Below are 23,546 nucleotides of genomic sequence, written 5' to 3'. Positions count from 1 at the left end.
TTCCCCTACTTTCCAGCTCCAACTTAGTATGTGTAGGGATCTCTCCTCTTCAGCTGCCTTCAGCTAACACTTATCTTTGCTCTTTGACTCCCAATTCCTTTAATTTTTTTTTGTGGGGGGGAATATAGGAGACTTCTCTATGTCACTCAGGCACATTTCCCAATACTGAGCCAAATCCTAATAATTATAGAAGCCTTAGCCTGCTCGCGCTCATGATCTCTCTCTCTCTCTCTCTCTCTCTCTCTCTCTCTCTCTCTCTCTCTCTCTCTCTCTCTCTCTCTCTCTCTCTCTCTCTCTCTCCCCCTTCCTCCCTCCCTCCTTTGCTCTCCTTCTCCCTGTCTTAGGCAGGTTGTCATCCTTCACTCCTGGGAACGAAATATTGGTTTCAAACTTAATTGGACACCCCATAGGTTTTACCCCTACTACACCTCAGAACTCCTGAAGTCCATTGCTCCTCTAGCCTTAACTTCTTTAGTAACAAGATCCCAGGGATGCACCCTGACACCTGGCCTCCCCAATCCATTAAAAAATGTTTAATATACCAACATATGAAACCTCAAAGGGGAACATGAACTGGTCTCAAGTTCAAAAAGCTTTCTTGGAAGAGCTCAAGGAGGATTTTAAAAGTCAAATAAGAGAGGTAGAAGAAAAATTGGAAAAAGAAATGAGAGGTATGCAAAAGAGAGTCAATAGCTTGGAAAAGGAAGGACAAAAATTAACTGTAGAAAACAAGTCCTTAAAAAGCAGAATTGGGGGCAGCTAGGTGGCGCAGTGGATAGAGCACCAGCCCTGAAGTCAGGAGTACCTGAGTTCAAATCCGGCCTCAGACCAAACACACTTGACACTTACTAGCTGTATGACCCTGGGCAAGTCACTTAACCCCAACCGCCTAAAAAAAAAAAAGCAGAACTGACCAAATGGAAAAGGAGGCACAAAAACTCACTGAAGAGAAGAACTCCTTAAAAAGTAAAATGGGCCAAATGGAAAAGGAGGTACAAAATCTAATAGAGGAAAACAACTCCTTAAAAATTAGAATGGGGGGGCAGCTAGGTGGCACAGTGGATACAGCACTGGCCCTGAAGTCAGGAGGACCTGAGTTCAAATCTAGCCTCAGACCAAACACTTGACACTTACTAGCTGTGTGACCCTGGGCAAGTCACTTAACCCTAACTGCCTAAAAAATAATAATAAAAAAAATTAGAATGGGGCAAGTGGAAGCTAATGACTCTATGAGAGAGTAAGAATCAGTCAAACAGAAACAAAAGAATGAAAAAAAATACAAGAAGACGTAAAATGCCTCATTGGTAAAACAAGTGACCTGGAAAACAGATCCAGGAAAGACAATTTAAAAATTATTGATCTAACTGAAAACCATGATGAAAAAAAGAGCCTGGACAACATCCTTCGGGAAATCATAGGACCAGAGAGTAAATTAGTCATCAAAAGAATCCACTAATCGCCTCCTGAAAGAGATCCCAAATTTAAAATGCCAAGGAATATAATAGCTAAATTCCAAAATTACCAGATCAAAGAGAAAATACTGCAAGCAGCCACAAAAGCAACATGGAAACCACAGGATTACACAGGACCTTGCAGCTTCTACATTAAAAGACCATAGGACATGGAATGCAATATTTCATAAGGCAAAGGAGCTTGGATTACAACCAGGGATCAACTACCCAGAGAAACTGAGCAAAATTTTTCAGGGGAGGAAACAGACATTCAATGCAAAAGCAAAAATAGTTCTAATTAAAAGAGATAAGGAAGTAAACTACATCTTGGTAAAAGGTACCATAGATAGTGAAGTAATATCATTTACTAAACATATATGCACCAAGTGGTATAGCAGCCAAATTCTTAGAGAAGTTAAGGGAGATACAAGAAGAAATGGACAGCAAAACTCTACTAGTGGGGGATCTCAATTTTCCCCTCTCAGAACTAGATAAATCTAACCACAAAATAAACAAGAAAGAAGTTAAGGAAATCAACAGAATCTTAGATAAGTTAAATATGGTTGACCTTTGGAGAAAACTGAATGGGGACAGAAAGGAATATACCTTTTTCTTGGTGGTACATGGCACCTACACAAAAATTTACCATGCACTAGGGCATAAAAACCTCACAATCAAATACAGAAAGGTAGAAATATTAAATGCATCCTTTTCATATCATGAAGCAATAAAAATTACATGTAATAAAGGGCCATGGGAAGATAGATTAAAAATTAATTGGAAACTTAATAATCTAATCCTAAAGAATGTCAAACAACAAATAATGAGACAATATACCAAAACCTATGGATGAAGTGAAAGTGGTCCTTAGGGGAAGTTTTATATCTCTAAATGCTTAAATGAATAAAATAGAGAAAGAAGAGATCAATGAACTGGGCATGCAATTAAAAAAGCTAGAAAAAGAACAAACTGAAAATGTCCAATTAAATACCAAATTAGAAATTCTGAAAACCAAAGGACAGATTAATAAAATTGAAATTAAGAAAACTATTGAACTAACAAATAAAACAAAGAGCTGGTTTTATGAAAAAAAACAATAAAATAGATAAACCTTTGGTTAATTTGATTTTAAAAAAGAAAACCAAATTACCAGCATAAAAAAATGAAAAGGGTAAATTCACCACCAATGAAGAGGAAATCAAAACAATAATTAGAAGCTATTTTGCTCAACTGTATGCCAATAAATTTGACAATCTTAGTGAAATGGATGAATATTTACAAAAATACAAATTACCCAGATTAATGGAAGAGGAAATAAAATACTTAAACAACCCCATTTCAGACAAAAGAAACTGAACAAGCCATCAATGAATTCCCTAGGAAAAAATCTCCAGGGCCAGATGGATTTACAAGTGAATTCTACTAAACATTTAAAGAACAACTAATTCCAATAGTATATAAACAATTTGAGAAAATAGGTGAAGGAATCCTACCAAATTCTTTTTATGATACAAATATGGTGCTTATACCTAAACCAGGAAGAGCTAAAACAGAGAAAGAAAATTATAGACCAATTTCCCTAAAGAATAAAAATGCAAAAATTTTAAATAAAATATTAGCAAAGAGATTACAACAACTTATCTCAAGGATAATACATTATGAACAGGTAAGATTTATACCAGGAATGCAGGGCTGGTTCAATATTAGGAAACCTATCAGCAAAGTTGACCATATCAACAACAAAACTAACAGAAATCATATGATTATCTCAAAAATGCAGAAAAAGCATTTGACAAAATACAACACCCATCCCTATTAAAAACACTAGAGAACATAGGAATAAATGGGGTCTTCCTTAAAATGATAGCTAGTTATCTATCAAAAACCATCAGCAAGCATTATATGAAATGGGGATAAGTTAGAAACATTTCCAGTAAGATCAAGTGTGAAACAAGGATGTCCATTATCACCACTGTTATTCAATATTGTGGCTAGAAATGTTAGCTTGCAGCAATTACAGAAGAAAAATAAATTGAAGGAATTCGAATAGGCAAAGACGAAACAAAACTATCACCCTTTGCAGATGATATGATGGTATATTTAGAGAATCAAGTAAAAAAATTACTTGAAATCATAAACAAATTTAGCAAAGGTGCAGGATATAAAATAAATCCACACAAATCATCAGCATTTATATATATTACTAACAAAGCCCAGCAGCAAGAGATAGAAACAGAAATTCCATTTGAAATTACTGTAGACACCATAAAATATTTGGGAGTCTACCTGCCAAAACAAAACGAAGAACTATATGAACACAATTACAAAACACTTTTCACAAAAATAAAGTCAGATCTAAATAACTGGAAAAATATCAGTTGCTCATGGGTAGGTCAAGCTAATATAATACGATAATTCTACCTAAATTAATTTACATATTCAGTGCCATACCAAACTACCATAAAATTATTTTATAGACCTAGAAAAAAACAATAACAAAATTCATCTGGAAGAACAAAAAGTCCAGAATATCAAAAGGAACTAATGAAAAGAAATGCAAGGGAAGGTGGCCTAGATGTACCTAATCTTAAATTGTATTATAAAGCAGCAATCATCAAAACTACTTGGTACTGGCTAAGAAACAGAGTGGTGGATCAGTGGAATAGGTTAGGTATGCAAGACACAACAGTTAATGACTATAGTAATCTACTATTTGATAAATCCAAAGACTCCAGCTTTTGGGATAAGAAATCACTATTTAGCAAAAACTGCTGGGAAAACTGGAAAAATGTATGGCATAAACTAGGCATAGAGCAACATCTTATACCCTATACCAAGATAAAGTCAAATAAATACTATTTAGATATAAAGACTGATTACTACAAGCAAACTAGAAGAGCAAGGAAAACCTTTCAGATCTATGGAGAAGGGAAGAATTTATGACCAAACAAGAGATAGAGAACATTATGAAATGCAAAGTAGACAGTTTTGATTACATTAAATTGAAAAGTTTTTGCACAGGGGGCAGCTAGGTGGCGCAGTGGATACAGCACCGGCCCTGAAGTCAGGAGGACCTGAGTTCAAATCGGCCTCAGACCAAACACTTGACACGTACTAGCTGTGTGACCCTAGGCAAGTCACCTAACCCCAATTGCCTAAAAATTTTAAAAAAAAGTTTTTTGCACAAATAAAGCCAATGCAGCCAAGATTAGGAGGGAAGCAGAGAAAGAATTTTTACAACCAATGTCTCTGATAAAGGCCTCATTTCTAAAATATATAGAGAACTGAGTCAAATTTATAAGAATACAAGCCATTCCCCAACTGATAAATGGTCAAAGGATATGAACAAGCAGTTCTCAGAGGAAGAAACTAAAGTTATCTATAGTTATAAGAAAAAATGTTCTAAATCATTATTGATAGATAGAGCACTGGCCCTGGAGTCAGGAGGACCTGAGTTCAAATCTGCCCTCAGACACATAATACTCACTAGCTGTGTGACCCCAGGCAAGCCACTTAACCCCAATTGCCTCACAAAAAAAACCAAACAAACAAAAAAGCACAACAACAACTAAATCACTATTGATTAGAGAAATGCAAACCAAAATGACTCTGAGTTACATGACACTTACCAGATTTGGCTAATATGACAAAACAGGAAAAGGATAAATGTGGGAGAAGGTGGGGGAAAATTGGATAACTAGTGCATTGTTAGTGGGGTTGTGAAATGATCCAACCTTTTGAGAGTAATTTGGAACTATGTGCAAAGGGTTATAAAAATGTGCATACCCTTTGACCCAGCAATCGTACTTCTAGGGCTATATCCCAAAGAGATCATAAAAACAGTAAAAGGACCCACAGGTACAAAATATTTATAGCAGCCCTTTTTGTGGTGGCAAAGAATCAACTGGGGAATGGCTGAACAAGTTGTCGTATATGAATGCAATGGAGTACTATTGTGCTATAAGAAATGAGGAGCAGGCAGGCTTAAATAAAACTTGGAAAGACTTACATGAACTGATGCAGAGTGAAATGAGTAGAACCAGAAGAACATCGTACACAGTAACAGCCACATTACGGGATGACTGACTTTGATAGACTTGACTCTTCACAGCAACACAAGAATCTAAGACAACTCCAAACGATTCATGATGGAAATCGCTATCCACACTCAGAGAAAGAAATATAGAGTCTGAATGCAGATGGAAGCATAGTATTTGCTCTCCTTTTTCTTTGTTGTTTTGTTTTATTGCTTTATTCTAGTGGTTCCTCCCATTAGTTTTAATTGTTCTTTACATCAGTGGGAAAATGTGCTTAATATGAATGTATATGTGAAGCCTACATGAGATTGTATTCTGGAGCAGGGGGGGAGAAGAAGTGGGAGTGGAAGAAAATTTAAAACTCAAAATCTTTTGGAAGTGACTGTTGAAAACTAAAAATAAATAAGTTAATTTTTTAAAATGTTTTTAATTAACCTAACTTTCAAGTATCAACAAAACCAATTAAGCATACTTTACACTTTATCATTTAGGCAGATGAATGGAAGACAGACAGCCTGTTTAGGGGAGAGACAAGGTTAGGAAACCAGTTAGAAAGCTATTACAATAGTCCAGGTAAGAAGTGACAAGGCCCTCATCTGGAAAGGAGGATGTAGGAACTACAAGACATGGTAATTGCTTGCGTGAGTGGGGGAGAGGGAACTGTTGACTCAGAGGTTATAAATCTGGGTGTATAGATGATGACACACATTCACATAAACTATAAAACTCCTGGAAGCGTTGGGTACACAGTGTCTATTTTTGTCACTACTTAGACCTATTTGCATTTGAATGTAGGAAACTCTAACATATAAAGAATCCACAAACACTTAATCAGTGATTCCATCTCCTCTTAAACTTTCATTCATTCTTACCTAAGTAGTTTGATCAATCAACATGCATTTTACTCAGCAAGTAGTGAGTGCTGGGCACTGTGCTGTGTTGAGGATATAGTGAAAAACGGTGAGACTGTCTCTGCTCTCAAGCATCTCATAGAGATCTGGGAGAAAGCCTACCCAAACAAATAAGGACATACATAATGTAGATACAGTGAATTACAAAGTAGCTTGGGGAATCAGTAAAAGACTTTTATTTCTCTGATTTTTTAAGAAAGCCAAAGATTTTAAGAGTAAGAAGAGGAGGGAGTGCTAGCCAGGCATTAAGAGAGCCAGAAGCAGCATATGGGATGCTGTGTGGAGAACAGCAAGGCAGCCAGGGAGTCACTTGAGTTTATTAAGCAAAGGGTGGCATGGAAGTCCTGCACTTTAGGAATAGCCCTTTGGCAGCTCCAGGAAGGATACAATGAAGAAAGGGAGATTTGAGGCAGGTGTGATCAATGAGAGGGCTATTGAAATAGTCCAGGTGAAAGGTAGTAAGGGCCTGATCTAGTCATGAAGGCTATGTAAGAGAAGAGAGAATACAGAAACCGTTAAAACTCAGCAACTGATTGGACATCTGAGGACAGGGAGAGGTTTGCTCTGAGGCTGTAACTAAATGATGGAATGTATACATAAGTGTATAAAACTCTCGAATAGCATATGTTTATTTATACAGCATGTATTTTGGCAACCATGTATATAGCTGTCAGTCAGCTGCCTATTATTATCCAGATTCTAAGCTCTTAGGAGGCTGATAATTATGCTGCCTTTTTTTATTCAGATTACCTATCACCAAAACCCCAGCACCTTTCAATCAACAAACATTTATGAAGTGCCTACTGTGTGAGAGACTCTGTACCTGCTCAAAAACCCCCTACCTATTCCTGATGCCCTGGTCAGGCAGATAGAGAGCTGGGGTTGAAATCAATGACTCATCTTTCTGAGTTCAAATCACTTTAACAAGTCACTTTAACTCTATTTGCCTCAGTTCCTCATCTGAAAATGAGCTGGAGAAGGAAATGGCAAACCACTCCAGTATCTTTGTCAAGAAAACACCAAAACAGGGTCACGGAGGTTTGGACATAGCTGAACAACAAAAATTCCCCATATTGGGGGAGGCAATGTTTATACATAACAAGTTAATAATGCCTTACACAGAACAAGGATTCAAAATTTGATTGTTATTCATAAGGTAAATGTTGCTTCTACCACCTCACTGTCTTAGAAATGACATAGTCATCACATGAATTAATAAATCAATCTCTCAACTCTGTGTCACACTTTTACACAAATTACCTGGCTTCAAGATCACACCCAATCCCTGTGAGGTAGGTAATTATTCCCATTTCACAGAAGAGGAAACAAGTTCAGACAGGTAAAGTGATTTAGCCCAATATTACACAGCTAATAAGTGGTAGAGCCCAGGCTAGACCAGTTCTTCTGACTTCTTTGGTCCAAGGAAAGGACTAGCTTTTCCCTGACCTAATTCACAGCAAAGCAAAGAGTAAAGCAGATAGGAAGGCCTTCTCTCCTGAAGTCCTGATCACTCAAAGCTTTCTAGGAGGGGAAAGATAATTACATAATACAGAGCTTATAATTATAGAACCTAGGAGAAATATACTAAATATGCTTAAGAGAAGTAAAAACAGAACAAAATAGAGGTCAATAAAGTGAAATTTGAGTCCCAAGACCCCTGAATCACAAGGCAAAAAGATTAATACACAAATAAAAGGAAAAACTTAAATTTAAGGCAATTTTATTTATGTTTATAAAGAATTCTAAAGCCAGTAACTGACAATCTTTCAAAAAAATACACTGTCAAAGTCATAAGGAGCCTAAAATAGTAACTTCCTTCTTTTAAACACTAGAAAAAAATTCAAACAAAAATTAAGAAATCCAAAAAGCTATATAAAGATTTATGGAGAAGGCTATATATAATTCTTTATTATGCTTGCTATTTGATTTGAATAACAATACTGCTGAAGAAGAAAAGTTTGCTCTTCTAAAGAACATGTTTTACTCCAGAAATGCTATGTCTAGTAAGAAAAAAAAAACCATACCCAAATTAGATGCTTTTTGATGACTGGGAAGAATTTTAAATGATAATTTTCAAAGACCAAATCCTAGTCCTTACAACATCTGTCATTTAAAACCTGCTATCTTTACAAATGCCTTCTTAAATGCAATTGTTTTGGTTTATATTTCATAGGATGGTCCCTATGAAACTTTAGGGTGGTTTTGGGTAAGAGCTTCAGAGAAATAAGTCTGTAAAAAACACTTTAACATACAGAATGCTGAAATTATTCAAAGAAAAAGGCAGCACAACTTTCAAAGAAATATTGACAAGAATATGACATTTAAAAGTCTTTGCAAAGGTACTACTTCTTCTCTTCCTAAGACAATGAGATTTTTTTTTTTGGCGAGGCAATGGGGTGAAGTGACTTGCCCAGGGTCACACAGCTAGTAAGTATCAAGTGTCAGAGGCCAAATTTGAACTTAGGTCTTCCTGAATCCAGGGCCAGTGCTCTATCTACTACTCCATCTAGCTGCCCCGATAATGAGAATTTAAATAAAATAACCTAGATAAAATTTTTTGGGTGAGAGACCATCTCATATGAGTAGAAGGTTGCAATTTCATAATGATAAAGTAAATATTGTAAATGGAGTAATTTAAAGCTGTTTTTCACAGTACAATGACAAAGGAAAAATCTCTGCCTAAGTTTAGAGAAGGAACAGAGAATTGAAAAATGTAGGAAAAAAATGTATTTTTCAGAGAAGCCTTGGAAAATAGGAAAGCAGAACCGCTGGACCAAGTAAGAAAACAGACACAGAAAGGGGAAATAATTTGTAAGAAAAAAAAGTCATTAAATAGGCCAGAGAGAAAACCAGAAATAAATTCCAGATTTCCTGGTCCACTGTATCTACTTGTACAAATATGCAAAGACTCACCAATTATGTAAGAAAAGACTATTCTTAATATAGACAAACCATTTCCTTTTATGTGGTTTTTTAACTTTTCAATTCACTTTTGACTTTAAAGGGAAAAAAAAATCTTCTCATTAGACTGATGGTAACCATTTAGTCAATTAAGACAAGGAATGGTCTGCTGTTTCTGCTTCCCTGTAAAGTACCTAGAAACATATACACTATGACTTATCTTTTCAAAGGAGGCAATAAAAGTATTTTTAAAAATTTTTTTAAAGGCTAAAAAAATCTAGGGGGAGCTCAAAAGGCTAGAGACATCCATCTCTATACATTCATTAGTTTGAAAGTCATATAGCATAACCTTAAAAAAAAATATCAAGTATTTTAATTCATTCTCTGGAACTACTTGGCATCAGTTTGTTCATGTTTATGTTTTCTTTAAGCTTAAAAAATGTAGTTCCTAATTTTTTAAGCTATACAGGAGCCCAACACTCTTTGTAACAAATATTTAATGATAATTTTTTTTAAATGAAGTCTTACAAACAAGGGACAAAAAGAATCATAAAATATAAAACAGATCATTTCAATTACATGAAATTAAAAAGCTTTTGTAAGAATAAAATAAAAAAGAAAATTAGAAAAGAAATGGTAAAGTGAGAAAAATATCCGAAACAAAATATCACTGGGAATATCAATATCCACACCATGCAGGGAATTGATACAATTGTATAAAACCCCAAATAAGCCATTCTCTAAAAAAATGATCAAAGTATATGAACAGTTTTTCAAAAAAGATTTGCAAACTATAGAGGACTACATCAAAATATAATCCAAATCACTAGTGTAAGAGAAATGGAAGTTAAAACAACTCTTGAGATCTCACTCCATGCCATGAAAATTGGCAAAGAGGAAAAACATTATAACAGTTGATATTGAATGGGCTGTGGTGAGAAAAGCACATTATGCATTGTGACAGAGCTATGATGTGCCCAACTATTTTAGATTTCAAGCTGAAATCATGGAAGAAAAGTGATCAAATTGTCTATACCCTTTGACTCAACAATCCCACTAGTGGACATAGACTCAAGGAAGTCAAAAAATATCAGTAAAGTTCTAATAAATACCAAAGTATCTACAATGGCACTCTTTGTGTTAGCAAAGAACTAGAAACAAAGTGGGTGCTAATCAAGAGGGGAATGGGGTAAGAAACTATGGTATTTGGATATAATGAAATGGTTTTGTGCAGTAACAAATAGTGAATACAAGGACTTCAAAGAAACATGGGAAGATTTCTATAAAATGACGTGGTATGAAAGAACAACTTTATATAATGACTATAACAATTTAAAGATTACTAAAAGGAAGGATTACTAAATAAAGTAATGGAAACACCTATGAAGGTTCTGGAGTCTGGAGAAGACATAATGAAACACCTCCCTCTCACAGAAGGGAGTGGAAGACTACTAACACAGAAAACCAAATAAATTGTCAGGTATGATCTTTGTATTGGGTATTTTTACTTAATTGTTTCTCTTTGTCACAAGGGAGGAGTCAGTGGGGGAAAGGAGTGAAAACGACTGATGTAAAGACACAGGGCATCAACAAAAAATTTCTTTAAAAGCAGTCTTATAAAAATAGGGATACCACCACCACCTATCTTATTCCCTCAGTGAAGGCAATTAATTGTCTTCCACTATAAAAGCATATCTAACATAGGAGTATCTTTTTACATACTTACTGCCGAAAGGCTGCCATTGTGTTTTCCAAGTTCTCTCCAGCACCTGTAGAAAACAAATAAATCACTGATTCATTTTACTAATACAAAAGTGCAATTCTTGTCTGAATTGCTGCATTTTAAGAAAATAAATCCAACCTGTCTATGGACATTACATAGCCATCAAAATGCAACCCAACTCAAAATACATTGTTTTAAGAGGTTAATGTTTATTGAGCTTTGTTTCTTGAGCTGCCTTCAGGAGCAAGCAATGATTAAAACATGGCCAAAGCAACATTAGCAGATAGAATAACTAAAATGCCCTCCAATGATGCAGTACCACATTCTTGCTCTCTTGTGAAAGAAGATGGCTTACAACATAGCACAAATTTAAAGAAACACCTAATATTTAAATGGAATTAATTTCTCTAAGTCTTTACAGGCACAGAGGGGGGGAAAAAGCAGTCTAAAACGAAATGACTACAGTTTAACAGGTAATACAAAAAATAGCCACATACTATGAAAAAAGTTAACAAAATATCTAAAAACTAAAAGATTAACAAAGATTTAACAGTTACGATACACATATGGGAAAACATTCTGGCAACATAACAGAAATAGGAAACCAATTTCTCCATAGTAAGAAGACACACAAAGTTTGATCTCCTTGAGGAAAGTTGTATTGAATTATTTCACAGGTTATTGCTTCAAAGTACATTTATAAGTGCATTAAATGACCATTTTAACTATTTGTTTTCTGTTGCTTGTTAGATAGTTTTAAAAAATCTAACAAATAACATAACATACACCATTCAAATACAAGTTTCATGGGGCAGCTAGGTGGCGCAGTGGACAGAGCACCAGTCCTGGAGTCAGGAGGATCTGAGTCCAAATGTGACCTCAGACACTTACCAGTTATGTGACCCTGGGCAAGTCACTTAACCCCAATTGCCTAAAAAAACAAAACCAAAACAAACAAATACAAGTTTCATCTAACACACTTGAAGTTAAGAAGTTGTGCATGAAGACAAAATCAAAGCAATTCCAACAGCGGATGATACAGAGTAGAATAAGGAAGATAATTTCAATCTAAGTCTTCCTCCAATAGACACCAGAGAAGATTACAAAATTAAATGAGAAATAGCCCCTGCTTACGTGAAACTCAGTACAGCATATGAAGAAATGACTAACATAATTATTTTTCCTTTATTTTTAACATTTTTTTTTTAAATTCTGAGTTCCAAATTCTCTTCCTCCAGCCCTTTCCCTACCCCTTGAGCATCAATTATGCATATAAAGTCATACAATTAGCAAAAAAAAAAAGTAAGAAAAATGAAGTGGAAAAAAGTATGCTTCAATCTGCACTCAGAGTTCATCAGTTCTCTCTCTGGAGGTCAAGAATATTTTTCATAATGGGTCCATTGAAATTGTCTTGGATCATTATCAAAGTGGTATAGTGGATAGTGCTAGGCCTGGAGACAGGAAGACTGACTGCTGTTTGTGAATTCAAATCTGGCCTTAGGCACTTACTAGCTGTGTGACCCTGGGCAAGTCACTTAACCCTATTTGCCTCAGTTTCCTCACCTGTAAAATGAGCTAGAGAAGGAATCAGCAAACCACTCGGGTATTTTTACAAACAAAACCCCAAACAGGGTCACAAAGTCAGACATGACTGAAAAACAACTGAACAACAACAAAACCTTAGGAATTTTCTTGGATCATTATCTTGATCAAAGTAGCTAAGTCTTTCACAGTTGATCATCCTTACAATACTATTGCTACCGTGCAAGATGGCCTTCTGATTCTGCATACTTCACTTTGCATCAGTTCATATAAACCTTCCCATGTTTTCCTGATATCATACCCCTCATCATTTCTTTCTTTTTTTTTTTTTTGCTTAGGCAGTTGTGGTTAAGTGACTTGCCCAGGGTCACACAGCTAGTAAGTGTTATATGTCTGATGCCAAATTCAAACTCAGGTCCTCCTGACTCCAGGGCTGGAGCTCTATCCACTGCGCCACCTAGCTGCCCCTCCTCATCATTTCTTATAACACAATAATATTCCATCACAATCATCTACCATAACTTGTTCAGCCATTTCCAAACTGATGAGCATCCCCTCAATTTCCAATTCTTTGCCACTATAAAAAGAGCTGCTATAAAGATTTTTGTACATATAGGTTGTTTTCCTTTTCCTTTGGTCTCTTTGGGATAGAGATCGAGTAGTGGAATTGTTCGGTCAATGAATATACGTACAGTTTTATACTGTTTGGGAGCACAGTTCCAAACTGTTCTCCAGTACATAACTCTACTAACAGTGCATTAATGTACCTACTTTTCTACATCCCTTCCAGCATTTATCATTTTCCTTTTCTGTCATGTCGGCCAATCTGACAGATATGAGATAGCAGTTAATTTAATTTGAATTTCTCTAATCAATAGTGATTTAGAGTATTTTTTTATGCGATTGATTTCTTCCTCTGAAAACTGCCTGCTCATATCCTTTGACCATTTATCACGTGGGAGAGATGGCTCTTATTTTTATAAATTTGGCTAAGTTCCCTAAATATTTGAAAAATTAGCTTTTTGTCACAGCAATTTGCTATAAAAATTGTTTTCCTGTTTCCTGCTTTCCTTCTAATTTTAATTGCACTGGTTTTATTTATGCAAACCGTTTTTAATTCTATGTAATCAAAATTATCCATTTTACTTCCCGCGATCCTCTTTAGCTCTTGTTTGATCATAAACTCTTTTATTATCCATAGATCTGAGAGGTAAACTTTTCCATGCCCCTCAGTTTACACATGACATCATCCTTTATGTCTCAATCATTTATCCATTTTGACCTTATTTTGGTATGTCGTGTGAAATGTTGGTCTATGCCTAGTTTCTGACAAACTGCTTTCCAATTTTCCCAGCAATTTTTGTCAAATGGTAAGTTCTTGCCCCAAAAGTTCTGATCTTTGGGTTTATCAAATACTAGATTACTATGATAATTTACTACTGTGTATTGTATGCCTAATCTATTCCACCACTCTATTTCTTAGTCAGCACCAGAATGTTTTGATGATTGCCACTTTTGTAATATAGTTTGAAATCTGGTATTGCTAAGCTGCCTTCCCTCACTTTTTTTTTTATTGATTCCCTTGATATTCTTGACCTTTTGTTCTTCCATATGAATTTTTTCTAGCTCATGCAGATTAACTATAATACAAAGTGATACCTATTTGAATTACGTGCTTTCCAGTAATAAATACTATGTGGTTTTCATCTTCTTACTTACCAACACCCAGCACAATGCCTTACATACAGTGTGTATTTCATACATGTTTATTCTCTAGTTGAGTCCACCTGAATCAGGAGTGAGGAAGGGTGGTTAAGAGTAAGATCAACTTGGTGATAAACTGGGGAACCAAGAGAGGCTTAAGGAAAGTGGTAGTTATTCTAGCAAGACTTTAAAGGATAGGTAAATTTTCATTACGCAGACATGAGGAAAGGCAAGTGGTCATTCCTGGTATAGGAAATATCTTTAAGCACAAAGGCAGAATATGTGAGAATAATGAGTCTATTTTGGCTGAACTATAGCACAAGTTGAGTATAAGATTCTAGTATGTCTCCCTCTTTTTGTAGATTATCATTTATTGTACTGTTTAAATCTAACTTTATGCAACTAGAGATTTTTGAACCCAGAATGTTGTCCTGGAATACTGGAGATATAAGGAATTTTAGGGTCTCCCAACCTAATTTTGGGTGGATCTCCTGGATCTACCCAAAACATTCTTCTTTTGGGTCCCCACACCCAGGTCTTGTTTGGGATCACCCCAAGCTTATGTTTTGGATTCCCTTATGTTTTGGCTTTGCCCAAATCTTGTTGAATGTTTATGCTTACTGATATCCACCTCATCTTTCATTCTTTCAATTTGCTTTCTTTGCAAAATTGCTTAATGGTGTATATTTGGCTCTCATGTGTATATATACTGTAAATCTCCTAGAGCCTAGATGAGAGGTACCCACACCTTCTTTCCAGTTCCTCTCCTCTACCAAACAACTTAATAAATTTCTTTCTATAACAATTTCAGATTCTGGGGTTTGTTCTCACAAACCACCTTTATTTTTGCACTTTGATATATTTTTATTTATTTCATTAAATATTCCCCAATTACATGTAAAAATTTTTAACATTCATTTTTTAAAACTTTGAGTTCTAAATTCTCTCCCTCCCTTAAGAAGGCAAGCAGAATGACATTGATTATACATGTGAAGTCAAAACATGTTTCCATATTAGCCATATTGCAAAAAAACACAAAAAATCAATAAATATAAAGAAAGTGAAAAAAGTATGTTTCAATTTATACTCAAGAATTCATCAAGCATATGGTACTTTCTTGATCAAACTCCTTGCAAAAACCAGCTACACACTATGCTTCTCCATCTCCTCTCACTCTCTGCTCAACACAAGTTTTGTCATTGGTCAGAATGTAATAAAATCATACTTACAATTAAAAAAAAGAATGGGAAAGAGTAGAACACTTTGAGGTATTTACTACTAAAATAACTCTGCTATCAGTGACTGGATACAATGCTAATTAACCTGTTAAATTAGGGTATCAATATTACCTATATCACACAGGTTGGTTTTGAAAAACACTTGGTATACTTTAAACTGTAAAAACACAAGTTACCACTATCTCTATTAGATGGTAATAAGGTCCTTAAAAGCAAGGACTATTACTAATGCTAAGTAAATTGTTTCTGAATAGGTTTTTAAATTTCATTTATCCCTACATATTGTAGTTGGTAGAATCTCAATAAAATGTTATTTCTGCTACCTTTTCTGGTAAAAAGGATCCAAACTCTCCGGTTCTGGCACCACCACCCCTTTCTCCATGTTTTAATTACTTATTACAACAACCCATAATGATGTTAGTTGACTTAGATGTCCTGGTGTGAGTTCAATTCAAATTTCTTCATTAGAATTGGCTCCTCATCCTAACTGCCCCATTTCAATCAATGCTACCACCATTTTCCCAGTCTCCCAACCTAAAAACCTTGCAGTTGCATTAGATTCTAAAGTTAAAACATAAGCCTATTAAGTACCTACCTACTAAGTAAAATACATTATATTAGGAACTGAGGATAAAAAAGACTTAGGGGATATAGCAACCTCTGTCCTCAAGAGTTTTTGAGGGAAGGGTGGAATGATGACTATAATTCACATTAAATACGGTGTCCCAAAAGACTAAGTACAATTTTAAGCTTTAATAGCGTTACAGGTTCTAAGATAATGTACAGAAGAGATAGATCACTTACCTAGCTTGAGTAGCTTGTGTGTGTGTGTGTGTGTGTGTGTGTGTGTGTGTGTGTGTGTGTGTGTGTGGTGTGTGTAGAGGGGGTGGGGGAACCATCCTTTTTATGGGCCTGAAAGGGAAAGATTTCAACAATAGCTATATGGGGAGAGACTATAGTGTTCACAGAGGTAGAGATAAGAGTGAATACTAGAAGAGTTTAACTAAAATATGTAGTGTGTGAAAAAAAAATTCTATGTACTAAAACTAGGGCCAAACTATACAGAATCTTAAATGATAGCCTAGGGAGTACATAAATTATTCGGTAAGCAATTGGGGAAGAGAGGAACCCTAAAATTTGGGAGGGGCAGTTTTATAATCACACCTATGTTTTAGCAACAGTCTGGAAAGCACGAAAGACGGACAAGTTATAAGAGACTGGGAGCAGGGAAAGCAGTAAGGAATAGTTAAGGCTGGAAAGAGAGTGGAAGATGAGATAGTGTAGAGGTAGAATCTAAAGGATTTCACCCTTGATTTGATTGGAGAGAGTTAGGAAGGAAAATAAAAAATGACAGGTTTCTTTTTTTTAAATTTTAGTTGTTTTAATCAACCAAGATCTGTATTATTCCCCATATCCTGAGTTGAGTTCATGAGAAAAACGCAACCCATTATGAATATGTGTACTCAATCAAAACAAATCACTATACTGGCCATGTCCAAAAGAAAAAAGGTCTCATTTGCATTCTGAGACCTTTACCTCTCTGGCAGGAGGTGGGTAGTATGTTTCATTAGTCCTTTGGAATCCTGTTTGGTCATTATGCTGATAAGAATTCAGCATTTTAATATTCCATTCACATTTATATACAACAAATTGTTCTTCTATTCCCCATTTTATGCCCCCCATCCCCATTTTTGCCTTCAAAAAGATATAATAAATATTTTTTTGCATATTTTTGTACATCTTGGAAGTTGTGTTTTCCTTAGGATTAAGCCCTCTCTGAATCTATCCTCTCTCTAATCCTCTCTCCCTCTTTCTACTCTTTCCCTATTTTTCTGTTGAGTGAAATATCTCTACACACACACAAATTAAACTCTGTACAAACAAACTGTGAGTTTCTCTGTGTTTATTCTTTCTTTTGACCGGTTCAGATGAGTGAAGTTTAAACATCAGCTGCTTCCCCCCTTTCCTCTTCTTTGTTTGTATAGATGTCTACTTGTATACCCTCATAATGTGAGATAGTTTCCCCTAATTTTCCTTTCCCTGTTCCCCTTATCCCACACTGTATTTCTCTTCCCCCTCTTTCCAGTCTTTTCTTAAGATCATCAAGACATTGTCTAATTGGACTTCCTATTTGAACCCTGATGATGGTAGGGTTCAGAGGGGACACACTTCTCATCTCCTCATATTGAATGTTCATCCATATTTAGTCATTTATCACTGTTTATTCATGTCTACCTTTTTATGATTCTCTTCAATGCTCCGTTTGAACTTCAAAGTTTCTCCAGAGCTCTGGTGTATCATCAGAAATGCTTGGAAGTCCTCTATTTCATTAAAGATCCATTTTACCCTGTAATATGATACTCAGCTTTGCTAGGTAAGTAATTCTTGACCGTAAGCCTATAATGATATGTGTGTGTGTTTTCATGGAGATACATATCTAGAGAACTAGATATGTATCTCCTTTGCTTTCTGAAATATCATATCCCAAGCTCTCTGCTCCTTTGTAGTTTGGTAACTGCTAAATTATGTGTAATCCTGACTGTGACTCCTCAGTACCTGAATTCTTTCTTTCTGGCTGCTTGAAGTATTTTTATTTTGTACTGGAAGCTCTGGATTTTGGCTATGATCTTCCTGGGAGTTTTCATCTTGGAGTTTCTTTCAGGAGCTAATTGGTGGATTCTTTCGATTTCTACTTTGCCCTCTGGTTCTAAGAGAGCTAGACAATTTTCTTTTAAGATTTCTTGAAATAGGATGTCTAGAGAGCTTTTTTTGGTCATAGTGTTCAGACAGTCCAATGATATAAATTTTTAAAATCTGCTTTCCAGGTCAGTTGTTTTTGCTATGAAATACTTTACATTTTCTTCCTCAACCTTTTGACTTTGCTGTAATATTTCTTGCTGCTTCATAAAGTCAGTAGATACTACTTAGTCCATTTAAATTTTCAAGGAGTTTGTTGCTTGGGCAAGGTTTTATACTTCTTGTGCCAAGCTGTTATCTCCCTTTCCAATTCTTCTTATTTCTTTTTCCAGTTTTTTTTTCAAGCACTCTCATTCCATTTATAAAGATTTTTCAATTCTTTTTTCTCTTAACTCGTGCTTCATATCTCTTCCAGGGATTCTAGTTTAGTTTGTGCCCAAGCTATATTTTTCTCTGAGGCACTGCTGGTAGATGTTTTGGAGTCATTATTTTCTTCTGTGGTTGAGTCTACAGCAACCCACCAACCATGATAACTCATAATGGTGGGGTTCTTTTTTTTTGTTTGCTTATTCTTCCAGCCTACTTCCTGACTTTGGACCTAATAACAATAGTGATAGCCAACATGTATATAATAACAGGCACTATGCTAAGCACTTTTCTGGAGGAAAGGTCTAGGTTGGTCCTGTTGCTGCCTTCTTAGAGTATAGTGTTATGTTGTTTCAGAATCTCAGGGACAGGCTGGGGACTTACAAGCATTCAGTGCTCCATAAGGCATCTGATGCAGGGCAAAGTCAGCTTGCTGTCTCCCTGGTCTAAGCTGTGCAAGTTCTTGATCTGGGTTTGGGTCTGAGCAAGCAATAGTAGACTATTACTGGATTTGACCCTATCAGCCAGATGGAAAGCTCTGTCGGTTCCAAGTGGCAGAGTTGTAGGCACCCCTTCGGTGTGGGTTTCCTGTCTTGGTTATTCCTCTGCAGGCTGGGCTAGATGTTGGGACTTAGAACCTGTTTTCAGCATGGGATCTGGCACCACATCACTGCTGCCAATGGTCTCTGAACTTCCTCTTTTCTCAGTACACCACCTAGGGCATGTGTGCCTGTCTGGGAAACGTAACACCTCTGCTTTGAGCTGACCCTTTCTCACTCCTCTCTGGATTTGAGACCTGGGATTGCATAATGGGCTGAGACCTGGGATCGTATAATGAGCAGCAAAGATGTCAGCTGGCATCTGTCCCCATGGCAGTGCTCCAGTGTGGGTCTAAATAGGTTCCAGGATATGTCTTGCACCTCCTTTTGTGCTGGTGAGCAGCTTCTCCTCGTGTGCAGGAGGGCTCAGGACCTGACCCTGTCCCCAATGTCTATAGAATTCTGTCTCCCTATGCTGACCAGGGCTGGACAAAGGACTCACTGTGTTTTTTTCTGGATCTCTCCATCAGAATTCAGTCTGGTGCATTTTACAGATCTGTTTGGAGGAGTTGTGCCTTGAGCTCAGCTGCCTTGCTTCCTTCTACTCTGCCATCTTGGCTCTACCTCTCCACGATTTAGGTTTTGAGCCAATGTGACTGGGAGAATGATGGTTCCATCAACAGATAAAGAACAAACTGGCAAGAGGTCAAAATGATAAGTCCTGTTTGAGCTAGATGGAGCTTATCCAGAGAATGTTTGGAATACTAAATAAGAGCCACGGGGAGAGTTTAGGGCTGGTGATAACATGTAGATTGTATAGTACACAGTCTACAGGTTAACAGTTGAAGTTAAGGTAGACAATGGAAAAAATGTAGAGAGAAAAGAAAGCTGAACACAGAGAGAGCCCTGGGAGAAAATTACATGTAGGGAATTAGAAAAGAAAACATGGTGAAATCAAAGACAATCATTTATTAACCACCTACTGTGTACCAGGCACCAAGCTAAGCAGTAGGAAATACAAAGAAAGGCAAAAGCTGTTCCCAACCTGGAGAAATTTACAATCTAATAGGAGGAGACAATATGCAAACAATCATGTTCAAACAAAAAAAAAACCAGGATAAATTAAGAAAGCAGAACCAGGAAAGGCTTCTCGCAGGGATTTTAGAAGAGACTTGAAGGAAGCTAAGAGCCAGAGCCGAGGAGACAGAAAGTTTAGGCACGAGGATGAGTCAGTGAAAATACACAGAACAGGGAGATGGAACAGTAAAGAGGCCAATGTAAGGGTACCTGAAGGGAATAAGGTGTGAGGAGACTAGAAAGGTAGGAAGGACTTTAAAAATAGAAAAGAAGAATTTTATATTTGATCCTGGAGGTAGTAGGGAACCACTGGAGTTTAACTGAATAGGGGAGTGATATGGTCAGACCTGTGTTGTAGAAGATCACTTTGACAGCTGAGTGGGGGATAAACTGGAATGGGGAGAGATTTGAGGCAGGGAAGCTGATCAACAAGTTATTGAAGTAATCTGGGCCTGCAGTAATAAGGGCCTATTCTAGGGTGGTGGCAGTGTCAGGAGAGAAAGTACAAAAATATTGGGGGGGGGCAGGGTGAGAGAGAAAGGATGACACCTAAGTTACAGGTCTAGTTGACTGGGAAGATAGTGGTGCCTTTGACAGTAATGAGGAAGTTAGGAAGAGGGAAGGTTTTTGGAGAAATGATAATGAGTTCAGTTTTGGACATGTTGAATTTAAGACATGTATGGAAATTTCAGTATGAGATGTCCAGTAAAAATACAGTTGGAAATATAAGACTGGAGGCTGAAAGGTTAGGGCTGGATAAATAGATCTGAGACTCATCTGCATACCAAAAAGGACTGATAAGAACTGTAGGTAGAAAATCAGTAAAGTATATTGCCATGGAATTACAGCATCATGGATTTAGAGCTGAAAGAGCTCTTAGAAGCCATCAAGTCTACCCTCTCATTTTAATAAATGAGGAAAGTGAGAAACAGAGAAGTTAAATGATTTACTCACAGTCACACAACTAGTGTCTGGGGTAGTATTTGAACCCAAATCATTCTGTCTTGAGTCCAGTATTCTACTTACTATAGCATGATCCTTCTCTAGTTCAAGTTATTCCAAATAATATGTCTCCAGGAAGAAGGGGCAGTTAAGAGGGTCAAGCATTGTAGAAAGTTCAAGAATAAGAACTGAAGAAAAAAAAACATTAGTTTTGGTGATGGAGGACATCATTCATGATTCTTGAAGGAAGTTTCATTACATAGAAAACTAGATTATACAGGGCTGATGAAGTAAAGGCAGCAACTTTAGCTTTGGCAAGGTAAAGGATCATCATCTCCTCTCAAACCAGAGGTCCCAAGGGACTTGGTAAAGACGGCCTCTTTGAGCTGTAAACATAAACTGAAGGAATTTGTGGCTTCTACATTGCCAATAAAGCACAAGGCAAGGTGATCTGTTCATTCAAAGCAGCTCTAGAAGAGGCAGCATGTAGTAATGACTAGAGGGTCAGGCTTGAAGTCACAAAGATCTTCGTTCAAGTCTGTGTCTAACACAAAGAGGGTGTGTGACAATGGTCATATCTCCATGCACTAGGCAACTCCCTAAGGAGGTACTAACCTGCATTAGTAAATAGAGTTTTCTCACCTGGAAGTTCTCTATATTAATGAAATCACAAGTCCAGAACCTATCCCCTAATGACAATTTTATAGGAAGGAGAGAAGGAGGTAAAGGAAGAAGGTGGAGGGGGAGGAAGAAGGAGGAGAAAGGAAGAGAGACAGAGAAAGAGGAGGAAGGGAAGGAGGAAACAAAGAAGGGAGGGGAAGAGAGAGAAGAGAGAGAGAGAGAAGAATTGGGTGGGGAAGGGTAGAGTTTGGGGCTTGAGAGGATAAATCAGGTTCAAATATTTGCAATGGGTAAATGTGATAGGGGAAACTAGGTGACATACTAGACAGGGCACTGGACCTGAATCAGGAAGACCTCGGTTCATATCTGACCTCAGACTAGTACTAGATGTATGATCTTGGGCAAGGCACTTATTAATTCTGTTTGTCTCAGTTTCCTCATTTGTAAAATGAAGATAATAATAGCATCTACCTCCCATGGTTGTTGTTAGGATCAAATGAGATAGTAATTATAAAAGTGCTTAGCACAGTGCCTGACACATAGTAAGTGTTACATAAATGTAAGCTCTCCTGTGTGTGCTCTCTCTCCATATATACTTCATATGTGTGTATGCATGTACATGTATACATGTATGTGTGTGCATGTACATGTGTATATGTGTGTATATATCATATATGTGTATGCACACACGTATATATGATGGGGTATGGGCCCAAGCCGAGACCTCTGCCTCTTGCCTCAAAAAGAATTTGGCTTCCATTTGTCTGTGGGGCCCTAGAAAACCCTTTAACTTTTTTTCACCTCACTCTCCTCTCAAAAGGTTACCTGAGGCTATATTCCACTCAATAGTCCCACCTTTGATCTTATTCAGAGGGTATTCACACCTCTACCTTCCAGTTCCCTTTATTATCCATTCCCATTCAACCTCCCAACATTCCCATCCCAGCTTCATTATCTATTCAATCTCCCAGACATTCCAATCCGAATTCTCCCTAAACTCCTCCCCCAGTCACCTAGATCCTCTACCTAGCCCCTCCTCTGGTCACCCAAAATTACTTGAGTATATATAAGATCCACCCTGGACCCCATTAAGGGGCTTAGACTTCCTCATGCCCGCTCATCCTTCAGTGTGTCACTAATGTTCAGATTCCTTAAGGGTCTGTCCTGTATAGTTTATCTCTAATAAACTTTTTCTCTGGCTGAAAGAAGATTTGGGTTGAATTCTTTCAGGCAAAGCCTGCGTGTCATGATTTTGGGGTTCCAGCACCCCTAAACCTCATCATATATACACATATATTTATGTCAACAAAGGATGGGAGAATAAAAAGTGGCTGTACTGCCTAATTGGGGTTAGAAAGCATAAATCTGTAGTGTTCCTGTTCAGATGATTTAATGACTTCTACCTGTGCTTGGTGATTCCCAAATAGATGCAAAGAAGGCAGGCACGTTGTATGAGTTACCCAGGTTTCAGGACTAGCAGAACAGAAAAGATAGCAAGGGACAGGAAGAGATAATCAAGCGTGGAGGAGACTGCAGAAGTGAAATGGCTAACTACAGGCAAGGAGAAAAGTAAAGGCAGGAAAAGAGTGGCTAAAAAAAGAATTAAGGGGGTGAATGACTAGGAGAAAAGAAAGGGATCAAAGAGAAGTCAAGTTAAAATCTAGGAAGTGGGAGCTAACAGTGTGAGAGATATACCATTTAATTGGTGGGTCTAAATCTAATCTGTTTACCTGATCTATTTCTTCCTCCAAAATGTCTCTTGGATTTAATCCTTGGTTCCCATGCGCACTGCCATTA

The 23,546-nt window shown here is 36.9% G+C and overlaps 1 protein-coding gene across 3 annotated transcripts in view; it reads right to left on the bottom strand.

Moving 5' to 3' along the window:
• The window catches only part of GDPD1 (glycerophosphodiester phosphodiesterase domain containing 1), a 74,018-nt gene that overhangs the window by 38,909 nt on the left and 11,563 nt on the right, over positions 1 to 23,546 (bottom strand). For all 3 annotated transcript variants that reach the window (XM_020991847.2, XM_020991845.1, XM_020991844.2), the window contains exon 2: positions 11,027 to 11,069. In XM_020991847.2, coding sequence (XP_020847506.1) covers positions 11,027 to 11,069 — 43 coding nt within the window. The remainder of the gene's footprint in view (positions 1 to 11,026; positions 11,070 to 23,546) is intronic.

The sequence above is a fragment of the Phascolarctos cinereus genome, unplaced genomic scaffold (assembly GCF_003287225.1).
Source record: "Phascolarctos cinereus isolate Bilbo 61053 unplaced genomic scaffold, phaCin_HiC Scaffold_5;HRSCAF=322, whole genome shotgun sequence".
Taxonomy (NCBI): domain Eukaryota; kingdom Metazoa; phylum Chordata; class Mammalia; order Diprotodontia; family Phascolarctidae; genus Phascolarctos; species Phascolarctos cinereus.
The sequence above is the reverse complement of the archived record's forward strand: the minus strand, read 5'-3'. Positions and strand labels throughout refer to the sequence as shown.